At 46.2% G+C, this 17,813-nt stretch overlaps 1 protein-coding gene across 1 annotated transcript in view; it reads right to left on the bottom strand.

Moving 5' to 3' along the window:
* FANCD2 (FA complementation group D2) overlaps positions 1 to 17,813 on the bottom strand; it is a 1,182,674-nt gene that overhangs the window by 349,405 nt on the left and 815,456 nt on the right. The window contains exon 36 of the mRNA XM_069206781.1: positions 8,510 to 8,632. Coding sequence (XP_069062882.1) covers positions 8,510 to 8,632 — 123 coding nt within the window. The remainder of the gene's footprint in view (positions 1 to 8,509; positions 8,633 to 17,813) is intronic.

The following is a 17,813-nucleotide window of genomic DNA, read 5'->3' as shown; positions in this document are numbered from 1 at the left end:
CAGGCGGAGGAATGCCTTTAGGGGACAAGAGGTTTCATTTTGAGGGAAGTTTCTAGACAACTCGCCATTGCCAAACCTTCAAAGTCTGGATCCAAAGACACTATTTCCCCTTTTTCTATATCCAGATTATTTTCTAAGAAGTACTGGTCCTCTTCAAGAAGGCTCTGTGCTTCTCTTTGAGATCTATGTTTCAATACAGACATCAGTGGAAGTAGTACCGGCAACGTCAGCAACAGTGCAGGGGATTTTGACACCTACGTACAAAATAACAGAGGAACAGGAGTGGAGTGATGTGACTCCGGTGTAAATTCAGTTAACACCAAGGAAGGCTCAACTGGCGCCAGGGTCTCTTGCCGAACATCCACCGGTGATGGCGTTGCCTTCCTTAGCGTTGGAGGGTGCCAGGAAACCTGGGCCATCGGCATAAATGGCAGGAACAGCACCTGGTGATACTGCGCCAGAAGGCCCCCCAAAGAATAAGAAAGTGGATCTATAGGGCCCGAAACACAACAGATAGAATCACTGCCCTGCTGAAAATGCTGTACATAGCGTTTAGAAAATTTGAAGGGTTGGACCCCTGTAGGAAGCTGGCCTGGTGTGTAGTGGGTACCTAAGGTACTTACACCTTACACCAGGTCATGATATCCCCTATTGGTGAAATGGAGGCAGTGTCTAGAAGCCAGGTTCTCTAGAGGTAGCTGTGGATGAGTAGCCAAGGCTTATCTAAGAGACATGCAAAGCTCATGCAATACCTCTATAGTCACACAGCACTTATACAGATGAAAGAAACCCAACAGTGTTACAAAAATAAAGGTACTTTATTATGGTAACACAACACCAAAATTACTACAGAGGAAATACTCCCTTAAGAGTTAAGTAAAACACAGGCTATACACTAGTTGTCAGAAATAGGCAAACAAATAGTTAAAAAACAGTGCAAATAGTGTAAAATACAATAGAGAATAGTTAACCTAGGGGGAGCATAAACCATATACCAATGAAATGGAATGCGAGAGTGTCACCCCCACCCAGGTAAATGGAGTGTGTAGAGGGCCACTGGGGGTACCAGGAAAGTACAAAGGTAAGTACCACAACACCTCCCAGCAACCAGGAAAGCAGGAGTAAATTACTAGAATTTCCCCAGAACACCCACTTAGAAGAAAAGAAGAGAATTGCAAAACCCAGATATGACTGCAAGAAACCAACTGTAGATTCCTGAAGAGGAAGACCTGTGGAAAGAGGGGACCAAGTACAGAAGACACAGCAGAGTCCAGTGGGAGCAGGAGCCCTTACCCACCAAGCTGAGGATTGCAGGAATAGACGGAGGGTCAGCACTACAGCCCTGGAGTCTGAGTTGGAGTTGGAGTTGAGTTCCTGTAGGATGCAGGTGATGTCCCATGCCGGAAGGAAGATTGCAGTTGGGTTTGCATGTCCAGATTCCACCAACAAGCCTTGGCACAGGCAAAACTCGCAGTTGGCGGAAAGTGGTGCTGCCGGGGACCAGCAAGGCCCAGGAGGACTCAACCCAGGAGTGGGAGTTAGAGGGGGCCCTCAGCGTCGCAGAGAGCACACAGAAACCCAGGCAGCATGCACAGGAGTCCCACAGGACGGGGACACAGAATGTGCAAATTGAGCCCACGCAGTACTATGAAAAGAAGTCCCGTGCCGCAGGAGAGTCACTCAGGGAGCTGTGCGTCGCAGGAAGGAGTGCTGGGGGCTGGAGCTACACGAAGACTGAAGACCCCTTGGAAGAAGTGCCAGCAAACCTTGGCAGCTGCAAAGGACGCAGTGCACAGGGGTACTGTCCTGCGTGGGAAGACAAGGGCTTACCTCCACCAAAGTTGGACAGCTTGTAGAAAGGGCCACCTGGACCACTTTCCAACCACCAGCTTTGTTGCTGGATCCACACAGCTCAGCAGGAGAGGGGATCCACTCAGCCGGTCATCATTGCTGTTGGTTCCTGCAGATGCAGGGGGAGTGACTCCTTCACTCCAAGGGAGATTCCTTCTTTCCTGTGCAGACTGAAGGCAGGCTGTCCTCAGAGGATGCACGACCGGGGAAATGTTGCAGAAACCGGAAGGAGCCAGAGAAACAATATTGCAGGTGAAGTCTCATTCTTTGTTAAAGATTGTCTGGTCCTGGAGAGTCCAGATGCAGTTTCTTTGGTCAGAAGTCGAAGTAAGAGAGGCAGAGGAATCCTGCTGAAATCTTGCAAGCCAAATCTGAGGAACCACCCAAAGGAGAGACTAAATAGCCCTGAAAGGTGGATTGGTCACCTAGTTGGGTGACCACTTATCAGGAGGGGGCTCTAATGTCACCTGCATGGCCTGGCCACTCAGATGCTCCCAGAGTTCCCTGCCAACCTTGGATTCAAGACAGCAGAACCCAGGGACCCTCTGGAGGAACTCTGGGCACCACTCCTGGGGTGGTGATGGACAGGGGAGTGGTCACTCCCCTTTCCATTGTCCAGTTTCACGCCAGAGCAGGGACTGGAGGTCCCTGAACTGGTGTAGACTGGCTTATGCACACAGGGAACCAAATGTACCTTCAAAGCATACCAGTGGCTTGGGGAGGCTACCCTCCCAAGCAATGTAACACTTATTTCTAAAGGGAGAGGGTGTAACACCCCTCTCCCAAAAGAAATCATTTTTTCTGCCTTCCTGGGCTTGAGCTGCTCAAGCAACAGGAGGGCAGAAACCTGTCTGTGAGGTGGCAGCAGCTGGGGCTGCCTGGAAAATCTCAGAAGGCTGTGGAAGCAATGCTGGTAGTCCTCTAAGGAGCCCTTAGAGTGCCTGGAATCATACAACCAATACTTGCAAAAGTATTGGGGTATGATTCCAACATGTTTGATATCAACCCTGCATAAGTACGGAGTTACCATTATGTAGCTGGACATAGGTAGTGACCTATGTCCAGTACATGTGTAAAATGCCGTCCCCGCACTCACAGAGTCCAGGAAAGTGGGTCTGGAGTTTGTGGGGATACCTCTGCTGGTGCAGGGGTGCCCTCACACACAGGTACATGCACCCTGCCCTCTGAGCTGACAGGGCCTGCCATAGGGGTGACTTATAGTGACCTGATGCAGTAACCTATAGTGAAAACGGGTGCATGCACCCAATTCACGCAGACTGCTATGGCAGGCCTGCAGAACCCTTTGCATGGGCTCCCTATGGGTGGCAGAATAACTGCTGCAGCCCATAGGGACCCCCTGGTACCCCAATGCCCCGGGCACCTAGGAACCATATACTAAGGGCTTACATGGGGGTACCAGTATTGCCAATTGTGGGCTGAAATACAGAGCTTTGGGAGACAGAGCAGAATCTCTGGGGTCCTGGTTAGCAGGATCCCAGTAAACAGAGTCAACCACACTGACATCAGGCTGAAAAGAAAGAGCCTACCACCCTGGAGCAGGAAAAGCTTGACAGAGCTGCTCCTGTTGAGTAGGTGGAGAAAGAAGTGGATCCGGAGGGAGAAATGGATCAGACACCAACTCCGGATCAGGGCATCCGAGCAGAGTCAAGGCCTTTGGGCTTTAAAGTGGTGCCGGATCGACCCCTGAAAATAGCATAAGAGATACCTCACCTCTGTCTTCATGTGTCTTCAGACTCAGGGACACCGACCTCAGAGATTCATCCATTGATGAAAAATGCCAGGAAGCATGACACTGCTTCTTGTGATTCCTTCTTGATGACTTTTAAGAGTGAGGAGACGGCGACTTTGATCGAGGACGAGACTGCTGACGTCCTCTTTTGTCCTTCTGTGCCTTGGCCATGAAGAGCTTCACCTCTCTCTCCTTTAACTTCTTGAGATTCATCTTCAGGAATAAAGAATTGGAACTGACGTCATGGCCTAAGCTCAGACACCAAAGACAGTTGTCCTGAGGATCAGTGATAGACATCTGACCTTCACATTCCGTGCAGGGCTTAAACTCTGACTTCGTCAGAGGAGACATTTTTTCTGCAACAATGTAGCAATTTCTCAAAAACAAATGTCACACCACTCCTAACACTAAGGAGAGCCTAGGAAAAAAAACTTAATGTGTCGAAGGCGTGGGGAGAAAAAGGAATTGACGTTGGCGCACCAACAAGGGCTTCTTATGGCTCCGGTGATATCACACAGAGTCAAGTGCGGAGCTGTGGCATTACAACATCCTAGTCGACATGAGACAGCTGAGAAAGAAAAGTTTCAGGTAAATGCTGACACATTGGGGATATTCAAAAAGGTGAGGAATCCACAGGGAGATGTATTCTTCAAAAACAGAAAGTAAGTTATCAGATTCTATAATGACATCTGGCAGTAAGACCCAAGGAATTCCAGCACCTCTCAGACACATTCAAACAGAACTACAAAACCAGAACATATTTGCTGCATTAAAATTCCCATAGCAATGGGTGATCAAGGAATTCAACAACCCTATTATTTTGCTGGCTAAAATATAAGGTCTGTATCTAAGACTTTAGCAAAATGTTGATGTCTTGAGACCCGCACGGGTGAGTAGCGCGCTTTATAAATGTTAATGATTTGATTTGATTTGATGTCTCTGAAAGCTGACTGAAACATTCTTTATCATTACTACTCCATCTGGCTCTGCTAGCAACTTCCTCTTGAGCTTATTTGGTGAAGCTGGCATCAGGAGCAGTGCTTGGATCCGAGAGAGGGGAAAATGTCACTGGAATAAATCCCCTTGAAAAAGAATGTTCACCCTGACAGCTTTCACAGGCCTGTCAGAGTTTTGGTACTAAAGTCTACCTTGGACTTATGAAAGACTTCAATGAGGAAAGGGTCAGCAGCAGGAATGGTGACCATTCCTTTAGTTTAAGATTTACAAAGGTTATGAAGGTGATATGGAATCCTTTGTAGTTAATTAAGAGAGCTTTAAAAGAGAGCTGGATTTTGGCTCTTTTTCCTAAGAGGATTCAGTTACAAAAACTTTAACCTTGTTCTTTCCAATGTCTTTCGTGTGTATTAAGACACTTGCCGCACAAAGCAAATGTATGCACACCCCAATGGTAAATGCATGTTCAATAACCCTGGGACGCAAGCATCTATGCTTTATACATTGTACAGATCATATAATTAGTTGTTATTAGTGGACACAAACTGTTGGGATGGAAAAGTCCTCCGCATGTTTGAAGATGTGTACGCCTGCCCTATACTGTTGTCTGGATCCCTAATGATGATTTTTTGTCATAGGAGAACAAGGATCATGCATGTGCGCAATGACATAGGGCTGTCTCACGAACAGCTATCTTCTTCAACTGGGAGGAGCACCCAAAGCGCTAACCTCTTCGTGGTGGAAGGCTACCGTCTTCACCAGGACGTAAGCCGCATGGTGGTGGCAGCATATCATGTAGTGATCAGTAGTCATGAACAGGACCCTTTTACCCTGTGTCACTGAGTAAGGTCTACATGCGCGCACACCCTTTTTTTTCTTCCCCAAAAAGGTCAGTTGCTGTGTACTTAACTCACGATTGGCACACATCAGCTAGATGGGAGTGCTGAGCAGCGTAGGAGTAGTGACTCTGCTCTGGATGTATGTGTGTCTGGGAAGGGTACAGTACAGTGCATGCATGGAGTGTATGTATGCCCGTGAGGAATGCATTACATAAAAGGTGTAGAACTGTGCAGTGCATGGGCAATGAGCGCATGTGCTGGGTGTATGTGTGCTTGTGTGAAGTACAATACGTGAGGGATGAAGTGTTGGTCATTATGTGTGCTGGCAGGGTTTATGGTCATAAAAAGCACATCCTGTGCGAATCTAAAAACGCTTCAGTCCTGAACAGTGCGCACAGACAGTGTGTGTGCTGAGTGCTTGTGTACATGTAACGATACAATGCATAGAGTTATTAGTGATGAACAGTAAGTGTGCTGCGAATATACACTCAATAAATGTGCCTGCAATGCTACATTGCATCAAGAATCTTGGGTTCCATTTTGGGAAGCCCAGGCCTGCCTGGTGAAGACACGAGGAGGAGAGGAATTCCCCCAGACAGATTTGTGCATTGCTGCATTCCTGTAAGCTGGGTGAGACACACAATAGAGGGAAAAAGGAAGAGACTTCCTTTACACTTCAAAAGACTACTCTTTGATTCAGTGATAGATCACAAGGAAGGGGCCTGGACAAATCTCAGGCAAGGAGATGGGGCTGATAAGAGAATCATAAAGAGTAGGGATGGGGGTTCTAGGATTAAGTTATGAATTCCGGTCACTCCCATGAATTGAATTGTGGGACAATCAGCTTCAGAGTCTTGCCTGCTATGACAGACAGGCTTTCACGAAGAAAGATGAGAAGGATACATTTCCACCTCAAAAGGAGCAGAACACCCAACATAAAACTTCAAAGACTCAGACCCTAAATTGCATTTTTGTGTCTGGAAATGGAATATAAGAAGGGGAGGCTGAGTCCTCAAACTTGGTCACCTGCCAAGCAGCCAGATGGGATGCGTGAGGAGATGCTCTGCAAGACATCTGCCTGTGAACAGGATTGGGAGGAGAAGCCTGCTGGTCTCCCTACAGGGTGAGGGGACATCACCCAGAGCACCAAGGCCATCTGCCCTGGAGGCTGGAGCGCCAGCGCCTGACTGCTTGTCAAGACCAGTGTGCCCTGTGAAGTGGAGGAAGAGGAGAGCATTCCAAGGAGCAAGTATTCCCTGAGTTAGGTGTGAGGCTGTGCACCAATCAGGTCATTGCCCATGTGCCATGTCGGCTCTGCAACTCCCCATATGCCAGGAGAGCACTGTGAAGACTAGATTGAGGCTTTGTTCGGAGGGTTAGACCCACTCTGCGAGGGAACTGCACCTGACTGACCGGAGGATGCAGTGGATGACATCAAAACACCCCCCCCCCCCTAGCATTTTCACGAGCTCAGAGTTTCTCTGACAACAGAGAAGGACTCTGGCAGCACCGCTCAGGAGGAGAGAGAGCCTGCACTGCCAGGTCCTGCTGCATAGGTCACAGGCAGCCCACCTTCTCTGAATGGAGCAGGACTCACAGGTGCTTTCTCTGAGGGCAACAGCTATTTTGCTGAACTTCTACATGCTGTGAGAGCAGGTAAGAAGAGAACTGGGCCCGTTGAGCCTCCGGGGACTCACTGATAATGATGCAACAGCAAGAGACACTTTGGACTAAACTTTTGAAGAGTCTAAGGGGAACTCTTGAGTATGGCCAAATAGTGAGCATTCCTTGGATGCAGCCACCAGCGAATTGGGAATAACCCCAAACATATTACACAAAGAAGGGTGGGACAGGGATTTCCTTGACAACTACTTAGAGCCCCTCCCCCAAGGGGGGCTGGGTTGCTGCTTTTGAATATCATACCTGTGTATCTTTAGACTCAGAAATAAAATACTTCATTTTGTTTACATAAAAACAAGTATTTGAGTGGATATTGATTTATTCTTTGTACTGTGTGCACTTTGAGTTATGAGTAGTGTTCACTAACTGGTATCTCCTTCGTCCCCACTCAACCACAGCTATCACTGAAAGTCAAGGGCAGAAAGGGTACTTGGCCCAGCTGCTAAGGTTTCACAGTAGGTCGGGCATTGAGACATTAGGAGTAAAAGGCTTCAACGACCAAAGTTGGGCCCAGTTACCCCTGCGTGTCCTGTGGCCCTCTGAAAGATATACTGACACACATGCTCTGATATTCACTGGGAACTTTTTTTGGGAGAAACTTTGAGGCAAACATCCAATAATAAAATGGTAGCAAAAATGTTATATAATGAAGGGAGCTACAGAACTTTGTGTCTCTGGTACATGGAAATAAAAGTAACAGATGAATCCTGCCTTTATGTACCCGCAAACATCCTATCCATTGAATTTGAATACAGATAAGGAAAACAACACAAAATGCTAAATGGGAGAAATCTGAGGTTTTTAAAAATAATTTGCATAAAAAGACAACTTTAGCTACAAACTGCCCATATCCACTAAGCAGGTGAAATGGAGAAATAATCAATGGCTGAACTGCCAACTGGTAACTCTGCAGCATTTTGTGGACCAAAGCGAATTTACAACCTGTGAATCTCGCCAAAATGATGGATTTGCACTACGATTTGCATCCATATCCAAAGAAGTTCCAGTCTTATGATGATTTCAAAATTAGGAATCTCTAAGAAGCAGTAGCCTTTGGAAACTATGCTCATGAGCAGGTTGGTGCGGTTTATCCAGGTACACTAAGGCACTCAATACCTTGATCTGTGTTTCACCTCCCAAGTTACAGGCTCAAGTCTGAAAATGTCCATTCAGCCTTCTTTCAGAGATGTTTACCATGACAATCACGGAGCTGGTCAACATAGATTTGTTTTCTGTCAACAGCACCAAAAGGGGGTAAATATACACTTCACAAACAGTCATGTACTATTTGGATTGATTTCAGCAACGTTCACCGAAACTAGTAATATGGATCTCAATTGCTGAGGACATAAAAACATTTGAGGAAAAATGGAAAGATTTAATTTAATTTGCCATTAATTCAAGAAAAGAATCTGTTATTATTTTTCTATATTACCTTGTCATGGTTGGATATGTAGAAGAATGGCCATCTTTAGCAGAGTTGACAAGCTCTGGCACGCCTACTCCAGAGATCTCTTCTATTGCTTTTAAAACATCATTTGTATTCTCGAGGTAGATGCTGGAATCAAACATTAGATCATTATCAAAACACAACAAACACTACACAGTAATGAAATCAAACAATGGAAATTAGACTCTTGGGAAATACATAGCTTTTACACTTGTTTTTTGTTACTTGAATTTTCTTTTGCATCAGGTGTTGGTAGATAATTACACATTTTGGATAGCATTTTAAGTCATTCAAAACTCTATGCCACAATCAACAACATACTAAGTGGCATAACCCCTCCTACTATACTCCACTACTAATACCTGGTAACTTAGCCTATTTCTTCTTCTTGTGCTTACATAATTTAAATGAGACATTGGCAAATCACAATTTTGAGTGATTCAATTGTGTTAACTAAATGCATTGTCCCTGCTGTGCCTGGAACATTTTCAATGTGTGTAGCCCCTGGTAGGCATAATTGATAAACCAAGAGGTAGTTTGCAACATCACCACTGATGCTGGCCCAAAGTGACTTCTGTGTCTACCATAAGTTTGAATGAAAAGGATGGCTTTCTGTGGTGGAGTAACGAAAGAGAGTAAAGGCTTAATCAAACAACAATCATTCAAAGGATGGCACTACACAAGAGAGAGTATTATTTAATCGCTAGACCACAAAAATTGATTAGACCAAAATATCACTATTCATATAGGATGCTGGCTGCTGTTAAATCTAGAAAGCCCTAAATTAATTTATTGATACAAAGGCATACTTTCTTGATGGTGACAAAAGAGCAACAGCACATCTCCCTGAAGGTTATATATAAACAAGAAATAGAACAAATCAGTTGTAATGTTGAGATTTGTAGGCTTAATTTCTTATTATACATTCAAAGCGAACTAAAAACTACCTGATGCTGAACAAGACTAGAGCATGTCAGTGTTTTCCTTCATTCTAAAAAACAGAGATAACCATGTTGTATTAAGCTAACTTCTACCACACCTTTTCTTAACAATGCACAAGGAGGAACAATCTATGATACATGGAAAAGAGTAGGGATTATGACAAACTGAGAAAAAATCTGGTGTCCAAAAAAAGGTTTCTTGCCAAAGTTGATTTGTTTTTTTACATATACACAGAAACGTTAATGAAATTTGTCAAATTAAAACTAAACATTTTCTGATCACCAAGAGGTTCACTACATTGACAGCACTAAAGCAATCAGTCCCATGATGTAGGCTGCCACCTTGCACTTCTGTGGCAGCTGACGAGAATTATATCCCTATTGACTGAGTAAAGACATTTCTAATTGATTGTCTAAAAATTTCTTAAAGGGAAAGTGAGAATAAATCTGTATGGGAGATGAATTACAGAGAAAGACAGAAAGATAATTTTTGTAGTAGCCTTCTTTGAGATCAATAGCCTTAAAAAAACCTCTGGCACGCAAGGTTAACCCCCAACAACATATTTACCCCAAATATTTGCATGGCAACAAAAAAGCCAAACGTCTGATCCATGATCAGGAAGAAACATGTCATCTACCTTAACACTTTGCCAAAACCTGCTCTTGAATGTAACAGGAACAGCTCAATTGCCCTTTTAAGAAGATAAAAGAAGTCACACTTCAAAACGAATCTGAAGAGCCTACAGTTAAGGGGTAGAGAACTGTGACTGATATGGGATCCTCCTTTGCTGCAGCTAGCAACCTGAAATCATTCATAATTGCTTCCCAAAATCCAGGAAAACTACAGAAATCTTTCCCAAATCAGGGTGCAGTGGTTTGCAGAATTGTATAGGACTTCAGTTTACATACCTGTTGAGACTGTTCAAACTGAGTAGCCATTATTTTTTGCTTGAAGTATGGCCCGGTCCACATCCGGCCACAACAAATTGTACTATTACAATTTGTTGTGCCCAGGAAATTGTACAGATGAACACTGCAATAGGGTAAAATATCTACATCAATCTTTTTGCCACTCAGTGCAGAAATGTATGCTACAACATATCCCCTGCCCTCTTCATTGAGGTCTTTGCATACTTCATGTCATAAAAAGGAGTCTTTGAGAACTGTACTATGTTTCATACTGTGCACAAAAAACATAGTTCTTTAGGGGAAACAGGAATGGCTAGCTGACTCTGCAATGGACAGGTCAATCCATGAAAGAGACGAGTTCGGAGAACTACCACAACGTTCGTGAGTATAAAGATGCTTCCTTCTATGGATGGCAATATTTCTTAAAGACCACTGAATGCATTGCCAACAACCTTGAACTGAGCCTTTTATTTATTAAGGGAGACCCAATTACAATTTGATTCTCAGGTGGTCTAATAAGAGCGAGCACCACACCTTTGACTCAACCACATTATATAATAGATTCATTAAAAATAGGTATTCTTCATCATCTTTTAAATAAATAAGCTTTAAAAACTGGTCTGTTTCATATCATGATTTAACTGCACCACAAAGGCAATGGATTGATGGAGCTCTATGCAAACCATTTAGTAGATCTGAAAGGAGAACACGATTTTACCCTGTAGTTCCAATGTATTCTACTCGCCCCTTGCAGTGTGAACAGCTGGGCTTCAGTCTTCCAATGGCTCTGTTGCTTTCTCAGCTCAGGAATGCGCTTGGTGGGCTTTCTTTTAGACGGGCTGAGTATAAAGCCTACAACTGTATCCTAGTCTTATACCAAGGGCAGTGAGAGTAAGTACTCTTGACTCCTTTCTCTCCAACTCTTGGTATATCAGGCCATCAATGCCCATATAAATGCTACAGCAAAGTGGGTGTAGGCTCTTAAGTCTTTCACACAGTGCAATGCACAGTGTAAATTTGTGAACTGAACATACTGAAAATGTTAGCTCTACATATAATTGGTGAGTTAGATGGAAAAAGCAATCACTAGTGAAGCTAATAGGACTTACTCTTTAAAAGTACTGGCTTTGCCGACCCCTGTTTTTTTTGTACTGTACCAGGCAGCCAAGTCAAATGCTTGTGCATCTGTGTGGCCATCTTTGTATGGAATTTCTTAAAAACTAACACGTAGATTTAAAGATATTGTCATGGATGTAAGCACATCAATGATAGCTATCTTTGAATGGCTTTCCATAAATTGTTTAAAAAAAGACTTCCTCCAAACATGGTCACCAGTGATTTGCATGCCCCTTTGGTGGCTATGTTTCGACGGGGTTTCCCACTCTTCAACAAAAGCCATTCAGAGATTGCTCTGTATCTATAAATGGGATTTCTGTGAACATAATAAAATAGACTCAAAGATACCAGTACCAGTCAGGCCATATTGGATTGGTTAACCACAGGAGTAGGGCAAAGCCAAGCTTGCAGTATGGTGGTCTCCTGACTCTGGGGCTCCCGTCCACCGCTGGCAGATTTTTGCACATCTGCCTGGGGACACCACTGGGGTCTAACAGAACAAGCTACCTATCTTCGGTAATACTTCATCTGGTTATGACTCTAGCCACACATTCCTTACCTTAGAATATTCCCCAGGTGTCAGACCGGATCTGGAAAGTCTTGAGGAGTACCCCCTCACTAGTACGTGGGCTTGAACGGCTCTGTCTTGTTCGCACCGGATGTGACATGCACAGTGCTTATATAGGAGCCACACCAGCATGCTGACAGTTTCTTCTGTGGCTACTACTTCTTCAGAACACATAGCCACGTCACAACGTTTTTTGACCAGTGTGCAGAATTTAAGGACCTACAAGGTCCTTTTAGGCGAAGCAGTCCAGTATACAGAACTGGGAGGATGGGAGGGTCAGTAAGGAATCTGTGGCAAGATAGAGTTTCTACCAGATAAGGAGTTTACAAAGGTAAATAACTTGTTTATCTGATAGAGATGTCAAGCCACAGACTCCTTACCCTTGATTAGATACCAAAGCAATAACACCCCAGGGATGGGTCTGCAAACTGGTTCAGACAAAAAAAGTCCTGGAGGGGCGAAAGGGCAAAGTGCCCATCAGGCCGGATCTGATGGTCAAGGAAGAAGTGCTTGGTAATTGTGAGAAAGAATGGCCAAGTAGCAGCCTGAGGACGACAAGAACTCCACAACCTAAGCCTTGGGTCTGGTGGAATGAGGCTGCAAGCTCTCAATGGGTTGCTTCTTGGCTAATGTGTAGCAGATCTTGATGCAGAGAACAGTACACCTGGAGATGTCTCTTTCTGCACTGCTTTCCCCTTCTTCGTTCCAGTGAACCATACAAAAAGCTGATCATCCACATGGTACTCTTTGGTGCATTTAATATAAAATGTCAGTACCATTATAGGGTCCAGACGGTGGAGCCTCTGTTCCTCCTTGGAGGGTTGAGGCAGAGTAAAGAGAATCAGCAATGTGATGTTTTGGCCAAGGTGGAAAGGCGTCACCACCTTTGGCAGAAAAGTGGCTCAAATTTGGAGAACCAGTTTGTCTGGGAAGAAGATCATGTATAGAGGGTGAAAAGAAAGAGTTTAGCTTTCTCACCCTCCAGGTCAATGTGACAACCACAGAGAAGACTGTTTTGATCCTCAGAAGTCTTACAGGGCAGCTATGCATGGGTTCAAAGGGGGAACACACCAAATGGGTTAAAACTACACTAGGAACCCACTGGGGCGTAAGCTAAGGCATAACAAAAGGTTTGGGAGTTAATGTGCTGAAGTCCTTTAAGAAATGTGCCATGGTGTTTAGAGATCCACCAGGTACTGCAGGACCAGGAAAATGCCCTGATGTTCCAGCCATATGCAGAAGCAGAGAGCTTCCTGGCATAGGGTTGTTGGCACACTCCACTCTGCTTGTTGCAGTACCACATGGCTCCAGTGTTGCCCGTGAACACCTGAACCAGCTTCCCTTTGATGGAGGGCAGGAAACCTTTTCATGCCAAGCAAATCACCCTGAGGTCCAGAAGACTGATGTGAAGCCAAGACTCAGCTGGGACCAGAGGCCTCTGATCTCACCTTTCCCAGAATTGATGCACCAGTCAACACTGTCAGCTCTGGGTAGGGAAGGGAGAGAGGTCTGGCTCTGACGCAATCTTGGTTAAACAACTGCAGATCTTCTGCAGTCTCCTTCAAGATCTGGCCCAGGTCGGAGAACTTACCCTGGTGCTGTACCCACTGCAGAGCCTGCATATGCTATCTGGTGTGCTTTATCAGCATGGTACAGGAAGCCAACAGGCCTAGCAGCCTCAGAGTCAGTCTGACAGAAATCCAGGATTGAGAATGAAGCATCAGGATCATGACCCCAATATCCTGGACTCGCCAATCAAGAGCATAGGTGAGGAACTGCAAAGTATCCATCAGGTGTGACTTAGGTATGCTGATAGTAAATCCCAGCAAGTGCAAAAGGTTTGCTTAAGTCTAGAGGTGGGTAATGACTGCCTGTGGCAAGCCTGCCTTGAGCAGCCATTTGTCGAAGTAGGGGAAGACTGGTACTCACAACCTACACAGATGTGCTGCAATCACTGCCATCACCTTCCTGAACACCTGAAGGGTATTGATGAGACCAAAGGGAAGCACAGTGAACTGGACAATCATAGGTAATGCGAAGGGCCCGCAGAATGGTGATATCAGAAGAGGAGTCCTGCACACCCATTATCCAAGGTCAAGGGCAGACAAGACCTGGGCCAGGGTAGATATCTTGAACACCTCCTTCCTCAGGAAAGCATTAAGAGGACGCAGATCTAGGATAGGGCAGAGGCCTCTTGTCCTTCTTTGACACTAGAAAGTGCCTGGAGTAGCAACCACAACCTACTTCTCATGCCGGAATCCTGTTGATGGCTACTTTGGCTAAAAGAGCCTGCATTTCCTGGTGCAGCAGGGAGAGCAGGCCTGAGAACAGTGCAGACGTGGTGGGGTTTGTAGAAGTAGATGGATGTTACCGTTCCAGACAATTTGGAGCACACACTTGTCAGATGTCATAGCTTGCCACTGGGGCAGGTGATGTTATCATCCTCTGTTCAACAGGATGCCTGTGTTTCTGCGAGGGCGTGTGTAGGAAAATGGCTCCCTGTTGCAGTTGCCCCCCAATTTTTTACTAATATTGATGCTGACTTGACTGAGAAGTGTGCTGTGATCCTGCTAACTAGGCCCCAGCAGCAGTGTTCTTTCACTAAAAATTTACAATTGTTTCCACAACTGGCACATCCCTGGCACACAGATAAGCCCCTTGTAACAGGTACCAGTGGTACCAAGGGCCCTGTGACCAGGGAAGGTCCCTAAGGGCTGCAGCATGTCTTGTGCCATCCTAAAGGACCCCTCACCTAACACATGCACACTACCATTGCAGACTGTGTGTGTTGATGGGGAGAAAAAGGCAAAGTCGACATGGCATCCCCCTCAGGATGCCATGCACACAAATTACTGCCTGTGGCATAGGCAAGTCACCCCTCTAGTAGGCCTTAAAGCCCTAAGGCAGGGTGCACTATACCACAGGTGAGGGCATAGCTACATGAGCAATATGCCCCTACAGTGTCTATGTCTATTCTTAGACATTGTAAGTACAGTGTGGCCATATTAAGTATATGGTCTTGGAGGTTGTCAAAATGAACTCCATAGCTCCATAATGTCTACACTGAATACTGGGAAGTTTGGTATCAAACTTCTCAGAAAAATAAATCCACACTGATGCCAGTGTTGGATTTATTAAAAAATGCACACAGAGGGCATCTTAAAAGATGCCCCCTGCATTTTACCCAATCCTTCAGTGCAGGACTGACTGGTCTGTGCCAGCCTGTCACTGAGACGAGTTTCTGACCCCTGGGGTGAGAACCTTTGTGCTCTCTGAGTAAAGAAACAAAGCCTGCACTGGGTGGGCGTGCTTAACACTGCCCCCGTGCAGGAACTGTAACACCTAGCAGTGAGCCTCAGAGGCTCAGGCTTTGTGTTACAATGCCCCAGGGCACTCCAGCTAGTGGAGATGCCCGCCCCCCTGGACACAGCCCCCACTTTTGGCGGCAAGTCCAAAGGAGATAATGAGAAAAACAAGGAGGCGTCACCCACCAGTCAGGACAGCCCCTAAGGTGTCCTGAGCTGAGGTGACCCCTGACCAAATCCTTCATCTTGGTTTTGGAAGATTCCCCCAATAGGAATAGGGATGTGCCCCCCTCCCTTCAGGGAGAAGGCACAAGGAGGGTGTAGCCACCTTCAAGGACAGAAGCCATTGGCTACCTCCCCCCTCACCTAAACACACCCCTAAATTTAGTATTTAGGCATGACCCTGAACCCAGGAAATCAGATTCCTGCAGCCTACAACAAGGACTGCTGACCTGAAAGCCCCGCAGAGACAACGGAGACGACAACTGACTTGGCCCCAGCCCTTCCGGCCTGTCTCCAGACTCAAGGAACCTACACAGCGACGCATCAGACAGGGACCAGCAACCTCGGAGGACTCAGAACCTGAAGGACCAAGAAACTCCAGAGAACAGCGGCACTGTTCAAAAACAGCAACAACTTTGCCACTGTCCTGCAACTTTTAAAGACTTCACTCTTCCCACCGGAAGTGTGAGACTTCACACACTGCACCCGACGCCCCCCCGGCTCGAGTTCAGGAGAACCATCACCACAGAGAGGACTCCCAGGCGACTACGACGACGTGGGTACCCTGAGTCGACCCCCCTGCATCCTCACATCTACACCTGCAGAGAGGATCCAGAGGCTCCCCCTGACTGCGACTGCCTGGTAACAAAGGAACCGACGCCTGGACCAAGCACTGCACCCGCAGCCCCCAGGACCGAGAGTAACCACCTACCAGTACAGGAGTGACCAGCAGGCGGCCCTCATCCTAGCCCAGTTGGTGGCTGGCCCGACAAGCCCCCCTGTGCCCTGCCTGCATCGCCTAAGTGACCCCCAGGTCCCTCCATTGCTTTCAATAGTAAACCCGACACCTACTTTGCCTACTGCACCCGGCTGCCCTTGTGCTGCTGAGGGTGTGTTTTGTTGACTTGTGCGTTTCCCCCCCCAGTGCTCTACAAACCCCCCCCGGTCTGCTCCCAAAGGACACAGGTACTTACCTGCTAGCAGACTGGGTCCGGAGCACCCCTGTTCTCCATTGGCACCTATGTGTTTTGGGCCCTCCTTTGACCTCTGCACCTGACTGGCCCTGTGTTGCTGGTACTGTCGCTTTGGAGTTGCCTTGAACCCCCAACGGTGGGCTGCCTATGCCCAAGAGACTGACTGTGTAAGTGCTTTACTTACCTGAGAAACTTAACCAAACTTACCTCCCCAGGAACTGTTGATTTTTGCAGTGTCCTCTTTTAAAATAGCTTATTGCAATTTTAACCTAAACTGTGTGTACTACTGCTTTGAATCAAAGTTCTATACTTACCTGTGTGAAGTACCTTGCATTTTATGAACTTACCTTAAATCTTGAATCTTGTGGTTCTAAAATACATTAAGAAAATATATTTTTCTATATAAAAACTATTGGCCTGGAGTTTTTGAGTATGTGTTCCTCGTGTATTGCCTGTGTGTGTACAACAAATGCTTAACACTACCCTTTGATAAGCCTACTGCTCAACCACACTTTGAGATAGTATATACAGAGCCAACTTCCTACAGCATGCCAAAGAGGTTTGGAGGCTGCAGCTGCCTGGGTCGACAGGGACTGGGCAGTTCACTGGCCTTGGTCCCATAAGTACTAGTGGGAGTCTTGTTCATGAAAAGGCTGGAAATCCTGTTAGCGGCGGTGGCTTTGCTGGGAAAGACGCAGCTGACAGACCATACTGTAGCCGGGAAAGTAAGAATGTGTCTGGCAGGGGGCCATGGTGAGCCCTAGTGACCAACAGTGACCCTACTCTCTCTGAAGAACAGGCAAGTGCATCGAAGGGCATGTCCATAAGGGAGGTCGGGACATCCCCCAAAAAGCCAGTTGGCCTCAGCCAGGTATGGCAGCAGAGTGCCACCAACAAAGCAATGGCACTGCCCAGCCCACATCTGATTGCAAACTTGTTATGTTCCTGCCATTGGCGATAGCCTGGTTCAGGATGGTTCAGGCATTCTCTGAGAGGGCCTGATTTAGATATCAGCGAATGATTCACTCCATCATAGCGGTGGCGGATATGTCGTCTGCCGAATTCCAAATCCCATTATATCCTGTGGGACATATATTTCAGCGGATGCAATATCTGTCACCGTTATGATGGACTAACTCGCCCGCCTTTATCTAAATCAGACCCAGAGTCCTACACAGTGTGTCTATATCAGCCCAAGAGGCAGAGGTGTTCACCAACCGGAGTGTAAGGCTGGAGGAAGAGAAAATCTTCTTC

This window comes from Pleurodeles waltl, chromosome 9 (genome assembly GCF_031143425.1).
Source record: "Pleurodeles waltl isolate 20211129_DDA chromosome 9, aPleWal1.hap1.20221129, whole genome shotgun sequence".
In the NCBI taxonomy this organism is placed as follows: Eukaryota; Metazoa; Chordata; class Amphibia; order Caudata; family Salamandridae; genus Pleurodeles; species Pleurodeles waltl.
The sequence above is the reverse complement of the archived record's forward strand: the minus strand, read 5'-3'. Positions and strand labels throughout refer to the sequence as shown.